The sequence below is a fragment of the Numenius arquata genome, chromosome 7, assembly GCF_964106895.1.
Source record: "Numenius arquata chromosome 7, bNumArq3.hap1.1, whole genome shotgun sequence".
NCBI classification, from domain to species: domain Eukaryota; kingdom Metazoa; phylum Chordata; class Aves; order Charadriiformes; family Scolopacidae; genus Numenius; species Numenius arquata.
This window is the reverse complement of record NC_133582.1, coordinates 48,255,364-48,279,441: the sequence shown is the minus strand read 5'-3', so window position 1 is coordinate 48,279,441 and position 24,078 is coordinate 48,255,364. Positions and strand designations below refer to the sequence as shown.

At 41.2% G+C, this 24,078-nt stretch overlaps 1 protein-coding gene across 2 annotated transcripts in view; it reads left to right on the top strand.

Annotated features, from left to right (window-relative positions):
• Positions 1-674: 674 nt before the first annotated feature.
• LOC141466395 (ubiquitin-conjugating enzyme E2 E2) overlaps positions 675-24,078 on the top strand; it is a 216,946-nt gene continuing 193,542 nt past the window's right edge. The window contains exons 1-3 of one of the 2 annotated variants that reach the window (XM_074150296.1): positions 675-1,065; positions 5,601-5,789; positions 14,434-14,484. In XM_074150296.1, coding sequence (XP_074006397.1) covers positions 5,614-5,789; positions 14,434-14,484 — 227 coding nt within the window. In that variant the 5' untranslated portion in view covers positions 675-1,065; positions 5,601-5,613. Of the gene's footprint in view, positions 1,066-5,600; positions 5,790-14,433; positions 14,485-24,078 lie in introns of those variants that run through there. The other variant, XM_074150297.1, reaches the window with a different exon arrangement.

Genomic DNA, 24,078 nt, shown 5'->3' with positions numbered 1-24,078 from the left:
TCGGCGCTGGAGAAGGCGCCGTGTGCCCCCGCACCGACCCTTCGCCAGGTATCGCCTCCCCTCCCCGCCCCCGCCCGCCCGGACCCTCCGCTCCCCGGGGGGGCTCCGGCCCTGCCCCCGGCTGCTCCCTCAGGCGGAGAGACGCGGTGGCCGCGCGGAGACAAAGGCGGCGGGGAGTTGCGGGCCGGCGGGGGGGAACAAAGAACCCGAAAAAGACGAGAAGAGCCAAGAAAGTTGATACCGGCCCCCGCGCCCCTTTGCCCGATCCTGGCCTGCCTAGCTGCCCCCCCCCCCCCCCCCGACTTTCGCGGGGGAGAACCCGCGGTGAGCCGGCCGCGGGAGTGGAGCGGGTCGGGTACCCTGACCCCCATCCCCAGGCCCCCCCATCATCCCCTCACGCCTCCTTCCTGCTCGGCCCCGCTCACCCCGCCCAGCCCCGCCCCCGCCACCCCCCCGGGGCTTCCCTTTAATGCTCGCTCCCGCCAGCGGCTCTCCCCCCCGCCCCCCCCAGCCCAGCCCAGCGGCGCGCGGCCTCCAACGGCCCCCGGGGGCGCGCGCGCGCCCCCCATCCCCGCCCGCCTGTCACTTTCCCCCCTCCCTCCTCCTCCCGCCCCCACTCTCCGCCCGCCCCCTCGCCGAAAGCGTGCGCGCGCGCGCCCGCCCACCCCCGCCCCTCCCTCGGCGGACCAGGGAGCGCCCGGGCTAATTGGCTGGCGGCGGGAACGCGCGCGCGCGCGGTGCTGGACGGGCGGGGGCGCGCGGCGGAGGCGCGCGTGCGCGCGCTTCGGCGGCGGCTTCACTTCTCTTCGGGCAGCGGGGGCAGCGAGCGGCGGCGGGAGAAGCGGGAGGAGCAGCGGCCGCCGCTGCTGAGCGGGGAGGGAAAGGAAGGAGCGGGCGAGGAGCGGAGCGCGGGGGAGCGGGCTGATGACTCAGTGAGAGGCTGCAGCCCCTTCCCAGCCCCGTGCCCGGCCGGAGTCGGGGCGACCCGCGTCGGATCGTCCCGCAGCCTGTGCCCGGCACCAGCGAGAGACAGAGAGAGAGACACAGTCCTGCGCTCGCCTGCAGGTACATGCGGTGTCCCCATGTCCCCCCCCTCCGCCCTCCCCGTCCCTTACGAGGAACACCTCTGCACCCCCCCGTCTGCCTCCCCTCCCCCCCCCCCCTCCCCGTTCCTCGCCATCCTTCCCGCACGGTAGCCATCCCCTGTCGTGTCTCCCCCCTCACACCCACACCCCCCCACACCCCCTCCGTTTAACCCCCTCTCTCTATCTTTATCCTTCATCTTCCTTCCCCCCCCCGCACCCCCCTGGCGCTGCCCGGTACCTCCTTCCTCCCCCACTCCTTGTCATCCCCGACCGTGCCCTTTCTTAGCAACAGTCCCGGCCGCCCCCCGCCACCTCGGCATCTCTGCCGCTGCTTCTTTCCGCCCCCCACCCCAGCCTTCCCCCCGGCTCCATCCATCCATCCATCCATCCATCCAGCCTCCGGTCATCGCTCCAGCCTCCATTGCTTCTCAGCACCCCCACACCCCTCCGACAACTCTTCCGTGTCCATTCGTCCTGCTTGCCCCACTGCGGGCGGCAGCGGCGGCCACCCCCGCTTCCCCCCCTACTCCCCGCCCCCCCCATGCCGATCGCCCGGTCCTCGCGGCACCCGCTGCGCCCCTGGGTCGCCCCGGCGCCGGGGTACCCCCTGTTCCCTCCCCGGGGTACACCATCCCCACACAATTCCGCCGCAGCGGTGGGCGCCCCGGACCGGAGCCCCTCGGGAGGGGTTACCCCCTTCCCCCCCCCCCCCCCTCCCCGAGTGCCCTGGGGGAGCCCCGCAGCCCAACCCCCTCCCTTCCCTCATGTGCCCCCCACGTCTTCGTCTCTCAGTCTCCTCTTCCTCCTCCCCCCGGCTGGCTCCTACTTCTCACCCCGGCCCGGCCGGGGGGGGGGGGTGCGTGTGGCCTTTGGGGGTGCCCCTGTTTCAACGCCCCCGCTCCTTCCCCCCGGGTACGGCCCGGTGCCGCACGCAGGGTCTCCCCGACGGGCGGGTCGCCTCTGTGCCCACCCGCGGCGACGGGGCCGGGGGTACCGTCCCCTCCCTCTGGGTGCCCCTCGCGGAGGCGGACCCTGCCCCGCTCCTTCTGCCTCCCCTCCGGTGGTGTTTTGGTCCTTTTGCCCTTTACGGTTCCTAATGAAGATGAAGTAAGGCGGCTGCTGCTGTTGCTGCTCTTCGTGGACCCTGCAGAAATATTCAATTTATCTTGGCTTATAGGAAATTAAGACTGCTTTAGAAAGACATCATCACTAGCTCCTTCGCCCTTGGGACCCATCCACACCTTGCCAGGATCTCGCTGTCCCTGACTGCTGGATTTTTTTTTTTAAATTTTTGTGTGTGTGTGTGTTTTGTGAGGGGGGGTGGTGGTTGGTTTGGTTTTTGTTGTTGTTGTTGTGGTTTGTTTTTTTTTTTTTCCTTTTGAGGAAGGAGGGAAAGGTGCCAGTGGATATATATATGACAGAAGCAAGATCTTTTGGACACTCTTCACTTAGAATTGATAGTTTTAGTTACGCTTGTAATCTGTGTCTCTGCTGAATCATCTCACGTTAAGGGAGAGACTTTTAAGTCTCCTTCCGCTCTCTCCTCTGTCCCCTCTGCTCATTTTTCTCAGCACAAAGCAGGGAGGTTAGCAACCCTTGTCTGAATGTGGAGTAGCCTGGCAGCCAGGGACCTGGACATCGTGTCTTTCGTCTCACTCCGTGTGACAGTTGCAAACACACTCATGACTGTCCAGTTTCAAGGAGGGTCTAGTATTTCTCTGTTCGTGGCAGTGGAATGTTTTCTTAACAGTATCATCTCCTCAGTTGATTGTTTTTTTTCCCCCATTCTCTTATTTGTTTGTTTGTGTGTGTGTTTGTGTTTTAAGTTTGGCCACATTTGAAGTGTGACTTCAGGCCCTTTACAACACACTTTTGTTGTGATATTGAGCATCCCTTGAACTATGCAAAATTCCTAAAATTGCAGATATCTTGAGGAGAGGGCATGGAAAGAACTGCCTGGATGTCAGAAATGGGAAGAGAAGGGGAGAGAAGGGGAGAGGAAAAAAAAAAGATGCAAGAAACTAGCCAGACATCAAATGACGGATTTAAGCATTTTCCTGTTGTAAATGCTGGCATTACATGTTACAGTAATTATATGCTCTGGGCTACTGTTACAGTGTTTGTCTGCTGGATAGTAACCTGAACTTATGAAGTGAATACAGTTGTTTTTGGATAATAGTAATATTTATAGCCAAGATTATTCACAGCAGATGTCCTATGCATATAGGCTTTATTAAATATGCTTTTAACTTTCTGGCCTGCAGTGTTAAAGCCTATGTACATTGTGAAAAGAATTTTTCTCTTTAAAATTAGATGTGTTAAGCAAAGATTAGAACTAAAATCTAAAGTAAATAAAGGCCATCAAAAGCGTTAGGGAAAAAAAGATGAGATTGTATTTTAGCTGTATGTAGAAGCAAAGAAAATGGGTTCCAACTACCAAAATAGCATTATAGCTATTAAATGCATATTTTGACTTGTCAGAATACGATACTTTTGTGTTTTATTATCTTTAAATCTTCTGTTGCTTTTATTTTAAAATCTGACAACTAGGATGTAAACATCTAAACATTAACCTGTGTAAATAAATGAATTATGTTAAATATGTTACAGCTGTACAGTAGGAAAATTGTTGTCTAAGAATGAACAATTTTTGTATTTTAATTTTGGGACCCAAGCTATCATTATTTCAGTTACTTCAATGAGCAGGCTAGGTGTTGTGGTTTTTATATTAATTTTATATATGAAAATATATTTATAAAATATTATTTTCCATAATAAAATCCAAAATATAGCTTAAGCCGATTAAGGGAAACCTAGTCCCATATCCATCACTTCCTATTACTTGCAGTTTCTTTTAGCATCTAAACATTTTGAAGGGAAGCCATACTTCTGGATTTCCTTTTCAGAAGAGCTTCATAATTTAGACAAAAAAAAAGATCTAATTCCGCCTGAAGTTAGCTGCATTGTGTCAATAATACCTGAAAAGATTAGTTCTTCCGCTCCACTGTGTGTACAATTTCATAGAATTAGATCTTGGTAAGGTTTTTGCAGAGGAGGACTAGATTTATTTTCTTACGTGCAGCTGTAACTAAAACATGACCTTTTAAAAAAGCGTCCTTTTCACCATAACCCTGTTGGCATTGGTGTTACTTTACTTTTATTTTACTCTTTCTACAAATACGTGCAGGGAGATGAACTCTGTTTAATCCACTGAATGAGCATGGTTGAATCTGAGCCTGCAATCTCGGTATTCTCCTTTGAGAGAGTGTTAAACATAATAGTCAAGTTTTGTTCTTAATTGGGATGGTCTCTGTACGTAGAGAAGAGGAAAAGCAAGTCATAGTTCAGAGCAATTTAAAACTCTTTGTGTATGAAAGAGAAATTCTTGATTCAGACAGATTCGATCAGAAAACCACAGAGATATATGGGGATTGCGTGGGCGTAGGCAAGTAACGTTTGGGCCTGTGTGCTTTGAAGGTGATTCTTTTATTAAAATCTCTAGAGGAGGATATGTAAAATATGTATATAAACTGCAGGTTTGGAGTTAAAGGAAAAACCTGGGTTTGGTTGTGGGGTGGTTTTTTTTTTTTTTTTTGTAAAATTTTCTAACAGTCATTGCCACCACATATGCTAATTCAGTAGGAGTTTTTCATGGACATCTGCCCTTCATTAGAACAGTTTGAGAAGTCATGACAGCTGTAGCAGTGGGCTTGTAATTCCTCATCTGTCGGCATATTGTTATACTATTTAAAATGAAGGAAGAAATGAAAATAGCTAACTAGTATCAGAAGTGTGCAAATAAAGCATTAACTTCTGAAACATACTGAGATTTCTTGTCGCTCGTGTTCTCTGACAGCTTTGTTGCCTCATGTTGCTTGAAGAGAATTTGTCGGGAAAAAAACTTCCTTGTATCCTCTTGGTAGCTTACTGCTCTAGAAGAGTACTGGTTTAGTAAATACAAACAGCCCTGTGTTAGTGCCTTTTGGTTCTGTGAGTGTTTCCATCGAGCGTGCCAAGATGTGGATTTTGTAATGTGGAAACCCACATTATAGACTTGGAAAGAGCCCGCAGATTTATTTCATATGGGGTAACAGAGTCTTAAGATACTAATAGCTCTCATTTTTTAACAAACTATGCTAGATTTGAACCGGTGGCGTAGTGATGAGATGGCAAAATCATGATTTTGCTAAGTGGCTGAAAAATTTTGTTCACAGTGAATGGTATTATACTTGCAGATTATGTTTCCTGCTTAACTACAATAACTTATGCTTTTCATATATATAGGAGTTTATTATTTATTTGATATGGCATTTAAAATGACCAACTCTTGTGTTATTGTTAAGATGCTTATTGCAAAACTCTTCAGTACTAACATTACTGGAGTACTGTAACACAAGCGTTATGTATTACGACAAAGACGTAAATCTCGTGTGTTTTTTCCTTAGGGCATGTAAGAAATACTATTGGACAGTTTCTTCTGAAAAAGGTAACTGCTGTTCTTTGTTTTTTGTTCAGTGCATCGTCTGCCATGTCTACAGAGGGGCAGAGAGTTGATGATAGTCCGAGCACTAGCGGAGGCAGCTCTGATGGAGATCAGCGTGAAGGTGTTCAGCAGGAGCAAGAAAGGGAGCAAGTTCAACCCAAGAAAAAAGAGGGCAAAATATCAAGCAAAACGGCTGCTAAACTGTCAACCAGTGCTAAGAGGTACAGTGTTCTTTCTGGCTATTTATTTTCCTTTCTCTTTTTTTTTCAGCTGGCCATCAAATGTATGTATTGACTGAGTATATTAATTTTCTTATTGTTTTATTATAACACTACTATATCAGTGTAATAGCCTTTTGAGACTGGTCACAATAATAAGACCTGTATACTTTTTTCCTTTCTTTGACAGATTGGTTCTTTCACATGGTTTTAATAGTAGCTTGCATGATAAAAGCTGACATTTTTTTATTGCTAGTAAAACTCAGACAGTTTTGTAGCCTTATAAAATATATCTCTGTATGTGTATATATGACTGATGTTGAAACTTGTCAGTGTAACTTACAGTTAATTAACCATAAACATTTCAGACAGTTCAGTAACTCAGCATGTTAGGACTACCGTAATACCTATTGCTGTAAAGTACTGCGTTTCGTTTTCCCAGATGGTCAGGTCAGAAATATCTGAGTGAACAACAAATGCATGTTGGTTTCATTACTTTAAACTGTGGTCTGTTTTAATTCCCATTTCTTTTCCTTCTCGTTTCTGCTTGAGAGGAAAGGTGGGTTCATAGAATAGCTATTTAAATTATTCTATGCTATCATGTTAATCTCCAGATAATGATTGTCTTGCTTGGACCAAACAGAAGGAATTTACAGCTTAGTGTTGCTCCATCAGTACACGTAGGGGTGTTAGTCTAAGCAACAGAATTCAGGTAGGATTATAGTGATTTAAGTTAAAAAACACTTTTAAAATCTGACAAGAAACCAATTCTGCAGACTATCTTCATGTAGAATTCCCAGATCCTGTTTCTTTGCTAATACGAGACCACGTAAAGTTCAAGAAAAAACATTGGAGTTGTGCCACGATGGTGCTGTGGTAAAGGAGAAGCATCCAGGCCCTATTGCCATGGTTTATACAATATTCATGTAGTAGTAGTCCCTAAATACCAGTATATAAACCTGTGTGCGCATCTCTTCAGGATCCAAGTCTTTGTCTTGGCTTAATCTGTCCCTTACCATTTACATACTTTGCTGAACTGAAGTTACTTCTGTCTTTGCAGTGAGGTGTTGTCACGCTTTTCTTCTGGCAGAGACACATTCCTTACTGGTAGTCTTTTTTTTTTTTTTTTTTCTTCCCTGGTGAAGTGCTTTCTGAAGACCCATTCCTACTATGACATTATTAGGAGATTACCGAGTCGTATCACTTAAAAGGATGGCCAGCAAAGCTTGCCCATGTATTTCTTTTATGACTAAAAGGAAAAAAATAAACAGCTTTCACTTCAAACCATGATGTTATTCATGTAGTTAATCCTCACAGCCACAGTTTCTGGCCTTCTTCTCTTTTGTCTGCTTCCTGCTATTGTTATTTTTTTAAATATTAGGAATATTGGACTAGTCATGACTTCTAAGGTCATAAAAACCCAGTTTAAACATCTTTAGAAAAGAGTCTATGCGTTCTGAACTTTTTACTATGCCTAATGTAATGATGCCACAATTTTGACAAGGGCCTGTGGACACTATCCAATTAAAAAATTAATAACGATATGTCAGAAATTGGTCTATTAATCTTAGCTTTGTATCTTCAAAGCTTAGAGCTTTTATCAATGTGCATTTCACAGTGATAAAATTACTTAAACCTTTTAAAGTTTAATCATATCTGCTTATGGTTCTGCTGAAACTAATTATGCCAGTTGCTGACATCAGTACGTTTGCCAGTTAGACTCTGAAGCCAGTTTCACATGTGTACTAATGTTGAAGGAAAGCCTTTGATTATGCATTTTAAAAGCTGAGATGATTTATAAGAGTTCTGTAGATACATGCACAATAAGTAATTTTTAAAAAAAAAAAATGTAATTTAGGAGTGCTGGTTGTCATAGCACTTTATGGAAGGATCACTACAATAGTTTTTATAGTAACAGGTTTTTTCTTTTAATAGTATCATGGTATTTTTTATCTTTTTTAGTATTCAGTAGTTTGTCACAAGGATTACGTTTCTATAAACATTCTTAATATCTGGCCAGGTTTTCCTATTACAGGTTTTGTTTCTTTGCTTTTTAATTAAAATTAATTAATTTAAAAATTTAATTAAAATCAGTAATGCCTCAAGAAAGGAAAATCAGGAATTGAAGTAGAGGGAAAAAAGGAGAGGAGTGACATAAAGACAGGAAAATGGCAGAGTCCTCAGTATGCGATAAGCATTACAGAAACTGTCCCTATAAAGTATCTCATAGCGATATTATTATTTTTATTCCTTAGAAATTAAAAATAATGCAGGAATAAAGCTGTGCTCCTTCAATGGGAATTTTATTCTTGACCATGTTAAAAAGTGATCTTTTAAAAATTGAAATAAATTGAAGTAATTTAGCTGTACTGGTGAAAGAGAACTGAATATATGCTTAGCGACTTTTTCATTTTCTAGCTTTTGAGTTCTGTGGGTTTGTATAGCATTACTCTAAAGTCACAATAATCTTCACTTAAGTGTTTCACTATGTGATTCCCTCTGATAACTCCGTTATAGTTAAAGGAGTCAACTCTGCTAAAATCAGTAAAAATCCCAAACAACAGAGACTATCACAGTTGCGGCTTTCATCAAGATTCCCTAATTCCTTTTTAAAGCAGAGAACACCAGAAAGTTAACGTAGCACTGAAGCTAAAGCCACAGACTACAGACCTGATTCTAATCTGAGTTTGGAAGTCACATTTTTGCACTTGGAAAGCTTTTTCATGCATATGGAATTGTAGTCAGAGTATTTTTGGATTACATTATGATACCTACTGTATATCTTGGATTAGAATGAAGATTTGCGCATCTGCATTTGGAATACTGCTGGCTTTTATTTGTATGTTTATGCAGTCAGTTAGATTTAAAGAATTTTCAGTAGCATTAGGTTTTATATAAAACAAGATTTAGCAGTGTGTGGATTTTTGCTTGTGTAAAAGTAAACTGCTACTGTGTCTTATGTATGAATATACTACTCTGACAGCTTACTGCCTTCCAAAATGATCTGATTATGGAGGCTACATGAAACCACTTGAATTCCTATTTGAGTAAGATTTTTGTTTTTAAGATACAGAGTTTCTTCTATTAGTATTGCTGTAGATGGTATGAAGGCGGCGGAATGCCGTCACATGCCATCCTTCTCTGTTAATACTTTTAGGACTCGCTGCTATACAGGTGTAATAGCTTACAGCATACGTCGTACAGTGAACTGGTCCTTCAGTTTTACTCACCCAGAGGGCATCACCTTAAATAGTAACCTTTCTTACCTAACGTGTCAAGATTGAGAAACTCACTGCATATCACAATTACAGTTCAGACACGGAATTGAATTCCTGTCCTTGAAAACAGCAGGCATCTTGTTACCTCCTAAGTAGCAAATCTTAGCATGACCTTTGAATTGAGAGAAGTGTAACCATTCTTGGCTGCCACAGTAACTCAGCAAATAAATGTATTGTTTTGCCTGCCTCCTGAAGTTGATAGTTGAAAATCTGTCAACCGTTGTGTCCAGTCTTGGAATTTTTTTATAAATATCTGTGCCTACAATGCATTGTGAACTTTAAAATTTTAGTTGTAATCTTTGCTTTTCTTTATTGAAAGAAGTTACAACCTTAAGGAGTAGCAAATACGTAATGGATTAAATTTGCTGGAAATTCTACAAAATAAAAATTAGCTTTTTTCCCCCTCTCTCTTTTTCTCAGAGAAATTTATTACAGCACTATTTTTGAGGAATCTGGGAATAATATTCAGCATGTTGAATGTGATGGCAAAATATGGAGTGCTACTTCTTATAAGAAATATCCTTGTCATTTATTGTGCATCTAGTACGGAGGCGAGAATGTTTCTTTTGCTCCAGCATGAATCTAACCATCTTTAGATCAATTTCCTGCTCAGTCACACTTTATGTAAGATTGAAATACATACCAGTGGTTGCATTTCTTAGTATTTTCTAAATAGCATATTCTTCAGTATGGTGTATTTGTTCACCTGGCTTTTGTGGCTAAAGAGGCACGTATTTTAGAAAAGTAGATGTCGTAAAAATACCTCATTGTCATATAGTCCTTTATTTTGCGTCTTTTCCTACAAATCATATTGGGAAATTCTCTGACGTGTTCAGTTCTCTCTTAGCTTTAACTGTTTCATGAAGGAAACAACACACAGCCCCCCTAGGCTTGAAACAGTAGTAAATATGCGTCTGTGAGAATTAATAATATTTGAAATCCACAATGTACTTTCATGCTTCTGAATTTAGGGGTAGATTAACCTTTGCACTATTACTGGAAGGCAACTATGTTTGTTCTTTTCTGTTAGTAAAATGGAAGGGGAAAATATTTGTGTGTATGTGTATATATGAGAGAGAGAGGGGTCAGATGACTTCTTTAAGACCAAACAAAGAGTATCAGACCTGACATTGCAAATTACATGTCCTGTGTGTACAGGCCAGGGCTTTGATTACTAGCAGGGGTTTCTCCCTCTGCTGTCACCCCACTCCCCAGTAGATAGAGAACCGGTATGTCATTAGTTTAAATATAAACCAGATATATAGAATGATTTTATTTTAGAATCCTTTTTCCTCTCTGACATAGCTAAACATAACTAGTGAGGCAGAAGTTCCAAAGAAAAAGATGCCAGAAAGGACCCTGCAAAAAATGTTTTGTTGCCAGAGGCCACATATTCTTGCGGTGAACCCTCTGTGGTCAGCGAAGGAAATGAGGCACATCCTCTCCTATGCCAGATTCTGAGGGCAACTCAATGGAGATATGAAACAAGTGCCAGAGCAGTGGAATAACTCGTGCAGACAAAGGCCAGCTTACACACTGGAGGTCTCTATCAGTGCAAGGCTCTCTGGGATGTTGTCTGACGATTTAATTGTAACTTTGAATGCTGTGACATGTGAACAAGCTCTTGCGTGTCAGCTGCTCCACAGAAACTGTTTATGACTGTGCTCTCAGCATGAATGCAAGGTAAATTAAAGTTGCAACAAAAGGGGTGTATTAAGGTATATATTAATTTTAGTTTGGGATGCCACAGATTAGGAGAATAAACACGGACAACTTGCTGCGGAGCAATTGATGGACAGTATTGTATTGATATGTTGTATCTTGTTTGTATAAAAATAATCGTGGATGAAGCATCTCTTTATCTTAGATGCCTGCAAAAGCAATTAGGACTTCTGAACATAAATAGAAAGTACCATCTGATCAATTTTTATCACTTGAAGCAGAAAGGTATTTTGTTCTTGTTTGCTCAATCACAGGAAAAGCTTGAAAAAGACCATTTTAGTGCTCTTGACATGGGAAGGTAGAATTTTTGGGTTGAGCTAGAATAGAAGGAGAAAAGGAGAGAGCTCTGTACCCTTTTGTTTTCAGAATGGAAGGGACATGGGCTAGGATTTAGGAGGAAGAATATAAGGTTTTTGATCTGGGACTTAAGCTGCACTTGTCAATCCATTCTCGATCTGTCTTGGACTCATTGTAATGCAATGAAATATTAACTGCTCTTACTAATATTTGTAAAGCAAAAGAGTAATCCCTGACTCTGTAGAAGTTCAATGCCATCATTCTGTAACTTCCCAAAGTGCAGAAAGAGCAAAACAATTGATAAAACATGAAATTGAAAATTCCATACTACCTAGGGTTTCCATGATTTGAAGTTGTGATAGTATACGTTTCAAAAACACAGTAGAAAATTGTCATATACAGAAGAAATATTTTAAGCATCTCCCACGCTTGTAAGATCTCCCTTCTAAAAGGTGTGAACTGTTAGGATTGTTAAAATGGAGTAACTTTTTAAAAGCAACATGTTTGTGGTGCTTAGACTTCACTAATCAGATGTTCCCTTTTAAAAAATGTGGTGCTTTTTAAGTGTTACTACAATGACTTGCTGCAAATATTGATTAAGCAGACTGTGCCTGTATTTTTACAAGACAGAATCATATTTATTGGGGAAATTCTATGTACTGGAGATGTAAATATTTCAATGAGTAAAAAAGCAAATAAACATTGAATTTCTCCCCCTCTACAGGAGTAACTAGTGTGTGTGTATGTAAGGTTGGGGTGCGTAGAGGTTAGAAGAAAAGATAAGCATCTGAAAGAATGTTTTTATCCTTTCAATGATGTTGGCTGGTCTGATAAATGCTTATTACCTCTACCTACAAATCTTGCCCACGTTTGTCCTAATTATTTCAGAATGTGAATGATAAAGGATTGGAGTTTCTCTACTTCCTTTGGTTCATTTATTCATTATAGCCATAAAATCATCTCATAGTGGCATAAGGGGAATTTTGATAGTGGCTGTGAGACTCCTTAGCATGTAAGATTGTGTTTGGATCTTAACATATAGAGAATTGAACTGCTCATTTTTCTTATATATGCCAATATAACTGAATGTTTATTTTGATAAACTGTTTTCTTTGCCTGTGTGCAAAATGGGTGGCAGTCATTTTTAACAAGATATTTGTGTACTTCAGGTCAGGCCTGAGCTTTTGGGTTGTGGCTTGAGCACGTATCTCAGGCATTTGAGTGGTATTATCATGCAGGTTTCTTTCTTAGTGTAGGGGATAACAGGAATAGGAGTCTGCTCCTGTACATGAAATCCTGTGAAGGAGAAGGGAAGAAGAAAATACTGAGAGTACATTGAATTGTTTTTCTTTTCCTTCCTTCTTCTAAATGCTCATGTTTTTGCACTGAAGCCTTGGGTGGCTACAGAAAAGCCTTGGGTGTAGTTTGTAGGGAAGGTGGCTGTTGCAGTCCTGCTTATGGCATCATACTCTGGCAAGTCTTTGGGAACTGGAAACTCCTACAAGTTCCTTTGGGAACTCTGTAAACTCCTACTCTGCATGTTTAAATTTCTTCAGAGGGAGATGCACTGGTTCTCATGCAGACACCGGTATAACGGAAAAGAGCCTGTATTGCCAGATGCAGATGCGGCATAGGGATTCAAGTGCTTGGCATGGGACCATCAGCCTGGGAATATCCAGAAATCCTTAACAACAAAATTGCTCTGCCTGGAAGAAGACCTCCTGCAGGATGCCTGTAAGGAGTGCAGTACTGCCAGGATCTGTACTGGACCTGCCCAGCTCCATGTCTTTATCGGTGACCTGGAGGATAGAGCAGGGCGCACTCTCAAGTTTGCAGATGACAGCAAGCTGGGGGGGAGCAGTTGGTACACACTGGGACAGACCTCGGCAGGCTGCAAGAGAGGGTTGACAGGGAACTCATGACATTTGACAAGGAGAAATGTAACATCATGCATGAGGGAAGGACTAACCTGTCGTAGCAATACAGGCTGGGGAGCAGCTCTGCTGAGAAGGATGTGGAGGCCCTGGCAGAGAGCAAGCTCAACATGAGGCAGCAAGGAAGGCTGACTGCCTTCAGGGCTGTATTAACAGGAGCACAGTCAGTCGGTGAAGTGATTTGTCTCCCTTTACTCAGCTCTCATTAGACTGCATCTGGAATAATGTGTACCCAGTTCTTGGGATCCCCAGTACAAAGAAAAGATGCATTGGAGCAGGTCCAGTGGCAGGTCCCCAGCCTGGCCAGGGAGCTGGAGTGCTTCCCTTTTGAGGATAGGCTTTGGGAGGACCTGATAGCAGCCCCATAATATCCCGGGAGGAAGTTATAGAGAAGATGGGGATGGGTTCTTTCCAGGAGGGTGAGAGACAACTATCCTCTGAAGTCGTTTTTTTTGCCCTGCCAGTACAGGACACATTAAGAAGTTAAATATTCTGGGGAGCAAGAGCTATGAGGGTGTTGTGGTTTAACCCCAGCTGGCAACTAAACACCACACAGCCGCTTGCTCACTCCCCCCAGTTGTGATGGGGGAGAAAATCAGAAGAGTAAAAGTGAGGAAAAATTCATGGGTTGAGATAAAGACAGCATAGTAGGTAAAGCAAAAGCAAAGTGAAACAAGGCATTCATTCACCGCTTCCCATCATCAGGGAGGGGTGCACGCATCCCTGGGAGAGCAGGGGTCCATGACGCGCCATGGTTACTTGGGAAGACAAATGCCATAACTCCAAACGTTCCCCTTTCATTCTTCTTCCCCCAGCTTTGTATACTGAGCGTGACGTCACATGGTATGGAATATCCCTGTGGTCATTTGGGCTCAGCTGTCCCGGCTGTGTCCCCTCCCAACTTCTTGGGCACCCCCAGCCTACTCGCTGGTGGGGTGGTGTGAGGAGCAGAAAAGGCCTTGACTCTGTAAGTGCTGCTCAGCAATAACAAAAACACCTCTGCATTATCAACACTGTTTCCAGCACAAATACAAACCATAGCCCCATACTAGCTACTGTGAAAAACCAGCACAGAGGCATATACGCAGAGGGAAAATAGGGAAGGAGGGTATACGAGACATTTAATTGTTGTGTGAGCAAATGCACTGAGACCCTGACTTATAGAAAAGGTGGGATTTTCTAGGTGGCTGCTCATGACATAACTTGTCCCAGACTGGAGACTTCTTTTTCAGAAAAGACTTGATTTTTAGCTCAATGTTTTCTTGAGCAGTTTCATAAAACCTTATGCCATCAGCTTTCCATAAGAGATTATAAGAATTATATTTTAATATTATTGATTGCTATAGAAATGTTCATAAAGTTGAAAGAAATACATTACAAAAAAGTCCTGATACTATTTTTTTTTTTCCTCTTCAGAATTCAGAAGGAACTTGCAGAAATTACATTAGACCCTCCTCCAAACTGTAGGTAAGTTCACCTGGATTTTATTAATTTGGTATATGGAAACGGAGTATGTGGAATTATGGAAGTTGCTTAGGGAACTGGAGTAAATTTTAGCTATTCCTGTGTGCTGGTTACTTAGTAATTTTGGAATAAAAGCTGATAGGTAGTGTTTGCCTACATACAAGGGATTGATATGACATACTTCCTGGTAACAAAAGTAATCCTAAAAACTGATGAACTCCATGATGCGTTAATAGATACAGAGCAAAAATTAAGTCACCCTTCATTTGAGGTATTAAATCAATAGCATTTTGTTTGATTCTGTAAAATGTAATCTTGGTGGCAGTTGCTGGTATGTTTGATTCCTTTTTCTTGCAAATTGTTAACACACTGTGAATATAATGAAGAAGGAAAAATGTTATAGGCGCAGACTGTTATTAATCTTCTGACTGTGTTTCTGGTGATCAATTACGATATTCAGTGGAAACTTCCTGAAATAGAGTATATGATTGCATAGCCTTTCTAATAATGACTTTGTGCTTGTGTTTCGGCTTTTTTTGGGGGGTCAGGTGTGTTTACTTTCGGTGTGTTTAAAATTGGCTTTGAAATGAGTAATGAGGTAGGCCTAGAAACCCCGGCTGCCTGGTGGCTGGGGCGGTCTACAGTTGTTTTCAGATGGCTGTCTCTGGCTTCTTATCTGTCAGCTTGACATATGGGCAGTGTTGGAGCTGGGCCAGGGCTGCACAGCGCTGCTTAAAGGAGCCCCTGCCACCGCACCTCTCGCGCTGAGAGGTCGGACTCGGTGAGGAGGAATAGCTTCCACCCCGTCCTGCCAACCCATTTCAACTGATGTGGTTAGTAGGATTCATTCTATTAGTGCAGTAAAAAGAGAGATTGATAGAAACGACTGATTGCATGCAGCTTTTATAATGAATCCCAGTACGTTTCAGTATCGAATTAACTAAGCAACTGGTTGTAAAAATGACAGTCAGCTTTATTGTTTTGGTCTCTTGATAAAAGTATGTGTGAGAAAATATTCTAACAAGATTTGATGTGGTTGTGCTGGATCTCAAGATATAAGTCAAGTGGCTATGTACTAAAGCGCTGTGTGGTGAAGTAGCCTTGCAATAATAGCGTTCAAAGAGTATTTCAGTCAATTAGGATGAACAGTTCTTTGCTAGATAAAACATTTTAATGGCTAAGCTGTTCTGTCATACTTACGACTGTGTGTGAGTCTTCAATCACATCAAAGCTGTTTCAAATGGCAGATCTTTACTTAGGTGTTGATGACTGATGCCTATTAGTGGATTGATTTGCTGAGATGAATATAAAACTTCAGTCTGTTGTAGAAGAATGCATAAGTCTTTGAACTGAGTCTAAAAGGCTTATAGTTTTTACAGCAGTGTCATTTGTTCTAGTTTTTTGAATCCTTCCCTTTGTGACAAAGCAGTTGTTTCAGTCTACAAGATACTGTTATTTGATTTTCTTTTGCTAGTAAGTGTAAAGTGAGTATTGACTGTCCTAGTGGAAAGCTCATTGGTGACTTGCAATTTTAAAAAAAAAAAACAGAAGCGAACTGGAGTTTTCCTGGGTTTTGGGGGTTTTTGTTTGTTTTTTTCAATTATTTATACTAATGATAAAATAGCAATAATGTGCACTGCATGATGATGTTTTGCAAAATCAGAAAATTACATCTAACTTCATGTGTCTGGTGCTTTAACACGGTTCTTAAGATGTGGAATTATTTCATGTTGTGATCTTGATAGATAACCATTAGTAGCTTTACTATTAGCAAATATGTTTTTATAGTCAATACGGAATCACCTCATTTAGTTTTATGCTCTGTTGACATAGTCTAACCAGTGTTTTCATTTGAACTTCATCTATTTTCTATTATAGTTAAACATTACAAAATAAATACATCAGCCAGACATGATTCTTCAGCATAATGAAGAAAGCCAAGCTATAGTACAGTATATTTTACCCTAAAGTATTTACACGTTCTTTCTTGGGTTTAGTGAAATTTACATCATTGTTATAACAGGTGTTAGATTTTCTATTAAAAAATCATATTTCGTAAAGATAACTTCCTTACAGATGTAGGCTACTTGAAATGGTTGTGATTCCAGCTTATCTTCACTATGTGACCTATTTTATATATAAAATAAGTCGTGATTGGGCAATAGGAATGTGATAAATGTCAAAACTAAAACAGAAGACGTGAAGGAAAGCTGTATTATTCAAGAATACCCTCTAAGTAGTTATTTAGGAACTCCTGATAGGCAGGATATGGAGCTGAATTGGAACTTGGGTGGAATATTGCAAGATGTGTTGCAAGACTTTCCATTAACTACAGCAGGCCAAAGCTTCAGGTTTGTCTAATTCAGGAAAAAACCCTAAATGGAACAGTATCTGTAGTACAGTAGCACCGGGTAATGGCATGCTAGGCTACACAGTCCGTACAAGCTCCGAGGGAGTTGCAGCTTCCACTTCCGCAGCAGCTGCAATCTTAACGCTTCCCCTGCCTCATCCCCACGAAGAGAATAGGCTGTATAATCTTCTTGTTTGTCTGGATGACAAAAAAAGTCTTGCTTGCACATGTGCCTTTTAATTGGCAGATTATCGCTGCTGCGACTTGCAGCATCTTTCCAAAACTGTGGTAAGCTGTGGATTTCAGAGTTCCTAAAAAATCTGTCACATTTGGCTTTAAAAGAAGATTTAATGTTATAAGAAATTGGAGTTGCCTGCCTCCCTAGGTATTGTTGCATTTCATAGTCTGCCGTTTGGGTTCTGGGCAATGGAAAGTCCTCTTGACTCCCCAAACTTTGGATCATTCCTTAGGACTGAGAATGTATAATGTTCTAAGTGTCAGAAAGTTAAGCTGGGGGACGTGTGGGAGTTGAGCAGTGTAATCATTGCTATTTTTGGAGGAAGGCATGTCATAAAAAAGCCTGTTATACTTCACATTTAACAGAAAGAACTGGATGGTTTTTGGTATGTGTTGTGTCCCATCCCTCCCCCTCCCCACTTTACTTTTGTATAGAGCTGAATTTTCTGTCGGAGTCCTGAGTGCTAAGCAGGTCCATTTGTATTTTAAATCTGCAGCATTGTGAAATTTTAGTTTGTCAGGAGACAGTATACCCAAATTGTAGGTGTTTGCCACTCTTCTTTTGTTTCCTTCCTCATTGAAATACCAAAGCTTGATTGCTAGAAATGTTGCACATATTATGCCTCTGAGTGGTGCAGAACATACCTTTTCTCATAGGCGATAAAACTCTCATCTTTAAATATCATTTTCCTTTATTGCCTTGCTGGAAGAGGGAAATAGTTGGGAATTCTTATAGCTAAAATAATGCCTTTTCAAACTTTCCCATATTTTGGACTGCATCTTGTCTGAGACAATAGATTTCATAGTATACAACTTCTATTGTCAGCATTGTATACTATTTCCCTTCTCACTGGCAAGAGAACAACATCTCTGTGGCAACTTATACCAATTGCTTACATGGGAAAATAGTATTTGGAAAGTATTTAATGTATTTTTAGCTTCTTTCAATGTGAACTTAGCAGCTGGAAACAAGGAGAGCCAGCACAAAGCGAATAGCAGCTCTCTGTGGACACCACTTGGAGCAACTGCTCAAAATTTTCCTATTAAGTCACTGTTGTTCCCTGTCTTCCTCTTTGTGTTTTCCTTTGATGTTCTCTAGCATATTTGTCGCCATTCTCCTCTTCTCTGTGTATTTACTGAAATTCCTTTTATGTGTATGCATTTTACTACTTTTTCCCTGTAGAAATGTGGGTGATGCTTGAGGCTCAGAAATCTAAAGGACTGTGCAGCTTAGTGGGCAAATTGACTGGTTCCTATTGCAAAACAATCAATTGAAAACCCTGCATGTAGTCTTATCTCTTCTATTAGTTTAGAATCATTACATTAATTCCTTGCTTGCTATACTTTCTGCAAAATTGAGAAAAAACCAACACATCTGATCCTAGTATTTTGCTTATGAAAACTAATCACACTGAAAAGACTTAAACCACGTTTGGGGGGGAAAAGGGGAGGGCGATGTAGAGAAGAGCCAAATGGAATAGCAAATTTTTCGGCTTGGCCTGGGGAGAGAGGTCAGCATGCCTCATGGATGTCGCTTGCGCTGTTAATGACTGTATGGAGTCCGACGTTCCTCTTCAATATTGCTCTGTCTTGGTTTTTGCTGAAACAATGGGGCCATGACCTTTACAACTCCAAGGGATTATGTGAATTCCATCAGTTTAAGTTATTGTTCTTGTGGCCATTTGTTTAAAGTCTTGCCTAGTGCTACTTTAAAGCTAAGGAGGTGACATGAGCGTCAGGAGCAGAAATCAAATGTTAGCACAATTTCATAGGAAGACTGGGAGGGAGAAGATTGTCGGCCTTGCTCTGCGATGCGGAGAGGCGGAGGTGTAGGGACCTAGAGCAGCAGGTACAGCAAGTATCTGCTGTGCTGCCCTGGCCTACTCCAGTCTCCTTCCTTCCCTCTTGCCCGAGGAACTTGGTTAAGGAAGTCTTCCCCTCTTCCCTATGTGCGCACACACACACACAAGCACCTGGGACACTCACACAGTTTTCCTACATGAGCGAAGAGATGCCTTACAGTTTTTTAAACTGTACGCTCACAACATCAGTTTGATTTGGGGAGGGTGTCTGAACAATCTTGGTTATATACATTTCCTTAAAATATTTGAATAAATGTGAAACTATTTGGAGAAAGCAGAGTAATGCCTTCTCCAAATGCAAAATGCAAAACTGATTCCTCTTGGGTGCTGGAAAGATTCTTCTTTTAATGCAATTTGCTTAACCTAAATTTGCTTCTCTTTTGGTTAGTCTCCTTTAGCTTGCACAGAGAATTTACTTAATTATTTTAGTAGCATTGAGCGCTTGCTCAGTAACACTGCATCCGCTCAGGTAGGGTCCACTACCTGTTTCACAACGTTGAAATGCCTGTTGAGTTCTTTTTACTCTTGTGCAGAATGCACAGGCTGCTTAAGTGAGGTGCATCCTTGCTCTGTAACCAAAGAAGAAACTTCAGGGCAGCGTAGGCATAAAATAGCGTGTCTTTTTTTGCCGGTTCCTTCATAAAACTCTGGAAGCACAAAGGGTGATTGGCACCATACTCATGGTTGTCGTATCACTTAGAAGGAGTATGGGAGTATAGTGGCTCTTCTGGCTAAAGAAAGACTTAATCCTATTTCTTCTAATAGGGATTTCACCAAAGGAGGAACTAGGCACAAAATTCAAGTGGAAAAAATCCCCCAAATCTAGCAGCTTATATTTTTATTTTAAAAGGAGCTGTGATCAGTGATTTTGATTGTTTGAGTTAGGAATGCATCAGCCTGTTGCCATAGGCACATGACTGCGATGTATGTGATGCTAATGTGTGAGCGGGATGAAAACCGAATATGAAATGCTTTCTTTGAACGTTTTTCCTCACAAACGTTTCCAGCCTCCTTGGTATGAATCTGGGCTCTCTTCCCATTACATTACAGTACCCACGGAGTTTTACCTTCTGCCTGTATAGGTTTACTTTGATCTGCTGCTAGTTTTCTCTAACCTTCTAGAGAATATGTGACACAGAAAATTGTGTATGACTTTGTCTAGGCCTCTTAAGAATTTACAGCAAATAGCAAAACTTAATCAAAAAGATACGCGTAGAAGCGGTTGATACTGAAGTGCAGAATCCTGTTGTTTTTAAATCTATGATGTATCAACATTCATTTGAGGATAAGAATGAATGTAAAATATATTTGAGTGCTCATTGCAACTGCTTTATTTTTTAATTCTTATTCCCTTTCTGCTTCAAAAGCAGCAAGAAACATGTCCCAAGAATATGCAAGTTAACGATCGTGCTGGGATTGTATTTTATAATAGTGACTATACTATATTTTATCACTTGAGTTAGCTTGCTTGTTTTTTATAACTGGTGGGTTTTTAAAATTTGTTACGTTAGTACCTTGAAGTACCCCAGATGAAAAGTGTCAGGTTACTTTTTGATACTTTTTGATCTTTTAATTCCTTTAGCTATTTTCTTTTAAGACAGTGCAGGACAGTGTCACTTATGCTTTAAGGTCTGAAGCACGTAACTGTACTAAACCATTGTTTTAAAAATACATGTTTATGTTTACTGGAAAAGTGACTCTAGACCTTTCAATGTCATGTTGTTCACAAAGCATCTGTTTTTGGAAAAATAACACACAGATATTTCTTTTCATGGGTCTTCCATGTGTCAACATGCAGTGTACTTGGAAGGCTATGCAAAATATAGCTGATGTTTCTTTAGCGATCTGGTATCTTTGAAAATGTATGTTTGATATGAAAAAATATTAGACAGCACTGAGCTTTTTTTTTCTTCTTTTTTTTTTCATTGAATAAACTGAATTCTGAGTATCTACTTGATTTCTTTTCTGCTCGTGGTTGTGGGCTGATACCAGGATTGATTAGATGCTGCACTCAAAAGCTTCAGGATGTATTGCGGGCATTGGTGGCTAGAAACCTTAGGAACTTTCATGAAGATGGGAGAGGAAAAAGAAGGAAAAAAAAAAAAAAAAGGGGGGGGGGGAGTAAAGGGAGCCTGCCGCTGGCTGCTTGCCAGGGCCGGCAACTTCACTCACTGATGATGAAGTAAGGAACTGGCTGACAACACCCATTAATACCTCCCAGCATAAGAATACCTCCACGTGATCTCTGCCAGTTCTCCCAGTTTTCAAATGATGACAACTCTCCCAGGAGGAGAAGAAAAGAGAAAATAGTATTAGAGAAGAATAACGTTACTTCAGCGAGTGCTGTGTGAGTGCAGATCTGGAGGGTGGAGGGATGCCAGAGAGCACCCCATGGGACAGCTGAAGCAGGGAAATGTGTGGAGATCGGGGCATAAGGAGGGGTTGTGATGATCATCTGCCCATTTCTTGCAGTGGGAAAGGGCAGAAAAGTGCCCAAAAAGGAGCCTGTGGTGGACATGGAAGGGATATTTGCAGTGTGCTTGGTGTGCGAGATTAGTAAAGCTCCAGTTTAAATGGCAAGTGTGGGGAAGGTGGAGCGGAGGATTGGAACAAGGGTAAAAAGAAACTCTTTGATGCTTTTAGCATGGGGAATTCCGAAGAGAGACATTTTCTTCCAGTGGTTTCACATTGAGTTGCAGCTGGTCTTTGTAAGTCGGTCTCCTAGGAAGTACAAGGGCAGTCCCCAATGCTTTCACCTCCAGAATTTTTCAGGCTATCTTCCACAGACGTTTCTTTTGCCCTCTCTTACGTAGCTAAACAAAATTGTTGGTGTTTTTTTTTTTTTCCCTGTAAGAGCATAAATTTGGTTTATAACATAAAACTGATATATATGCGTGTTTTTGTAATCTCCTCAATACAATCCTCATAAAACAGCAACACACATACTCCCCCCCCCCCCAAAGAAGTGTGTTAAATAAACAGTGATTGCTTGCCAGCAAAGGGAAACAAAACCATGTTGGCTGAGACCTTGCATCATTGTTAGGAGTTTGCAAAGAAATACCTAAATGTGTTGCTTTCAAATTCAGCTATTTCTGTGGGGTTTTTTCCTTTTTTTTTTTTTTTTTTTTTTTTTTCCCCTCTGAATGTAGACTAATGTCTTGGATAAAAACTACATCAGGATCAATTTCTTTACGGAAATTTGATAGACCAGAGTTATTTGAAAGTGTGACTGTAGTAGGTACTGCTGCACTGAACAAGCAGTCACTGCCATTTCATGATAATCATGTAAGAAACATGCTTTTATTAGCGACTCATTACCCTTTAGTAAATTACTCATTATTGAATAAATGGGGGAAATGGAAGGTACTTTTTCTGTTGGTTGGGACTGACAGCATTACTGATAATGAAGTATTTGTTTCCTTAAATAAATGGTGCAATCTCAGACGTGCCTAATGCTGTTGTCTTAAGTACATCCACATTTGATCAGAATTTGAACTCTGATCTTCCATGTAATGCTTAAAAATCATTTCCTTTTTAAGAAAACTTTCAAAAAGCATCTGACAAATTCATGTTATTTCCTGAATGCCATTGTGTACCTCTTATTCCTTCCAAAGAAAAAATAGCATTTTCCTCTCTCCTTGGAAATCTATTAGAAAAAAAAATCAATCCTTCTTAGTTCCAATACCACAGTTCTACAGCTTTTTAACAGCTGTTAACTTATGCACTTTATTATTTTGAGGTTTTTTTTTGTTTTGGCTTTTTTATTGTTGCTGGGTTGGTTTTTTTTTGTTGTTGTTGCATAGGCATGGCAGTCTAAGGCAATGCTGTAATTTATCTTTTATTCTTGGTATCCACAGAATGTGTACAGATTTACAATTAATAGTCTGAATCTAATGAAATTGTTTTCCAAAATCTCCTGACAGAAAAGCTGCAATTCAAGACTAAAAGCTCATGAACTGGTAACAGACCATGCTTTACACTGTTTCGGAAACAAACTATGAAATTGATCTGGGTGCTGTTTTCTTGGTGTGCAATAAAACTTATTTATGCTGTAGTTACACATTTGCAGCTTTGTTACAAGCTTTTTGGGGTATCTAATTGGCTGCAGCTTTGAATCATATCATAACACATGCCAAATGTTGCTAATTACAATTAAGTTATCTACTTGAAATAATCTTTGTTTTCATTTTCTCTGACAATTTATTTTTTCACTTATTTACATGCCTTTAATTTTTCATTTTAACAGTTCTTGCAGCACTTCAATTTATTTTTGTTTCAAAGCTGTGGAATTGGATTAAACAGGGTTTTTTAAACACTTCCATGTTGCTTGGAAAGAAGCCAGTTACTGTGTATCGGCTTAATAGAAACCATGCTTAGCACTGCCTCACATATGGCAGCTCGTGTTTGTGTGGTAAGGCATTATGTATTTTAAATATTACCTTTTATACGATAGTCAAATTTATGCCAGAATCTGAAGTTTCCTCTGATTAATGTTAACAAAAATAGCAGAGCGCCAACTGTTTCTGGTTTTTAGGGAGAAATATGTAATTAAATACATAAATTACTGTCTGCTCTGTACAAAAGCCATATTTATGTGGCCTTTATTAACTTGAGATGCATACTGTGCCTAGAGAAGGCTGTAGGTGAGTGATAATATGCTTTCTTGACACTTCAGCCTTTTAACGTTGTAAATATTGTGGAGGCCAAGATGGTGACTCTGTAGCTAAGACCGGAATATAAGGGTTTGCACTTAATTTAGGAGATTGAGTTACATTTGAAGAATAAGCGGTACACAGTTACAGCAATTACTCTTTCAGTAACACTTGACACAGCTGACAACTTAAAGCCTAAATTACTCAAGTTTTTTCTGGTTTGGATGTTTTTTGTTGTTTGGGTTTTTTTTTTTTTTTAATTTCACTTAAAATTTAGTATTATCTTTATGAAAATTGAACTTAGCCTTTATGAAATCTGGAGCTTTTAAAGGCATTTGTTCTGGATTGTCTGTAGACATTTCACAATGAAATGTTCATTTTTAGTACAGGTTGTTTCTTTGTGGAGAAGGGCTTTTTATTTCTGCAAGATTAGCTGATGTTCGATTTAACTTTTGTTTGGGAGGTATTGACAGTAATGACAACTGAAAATATACAT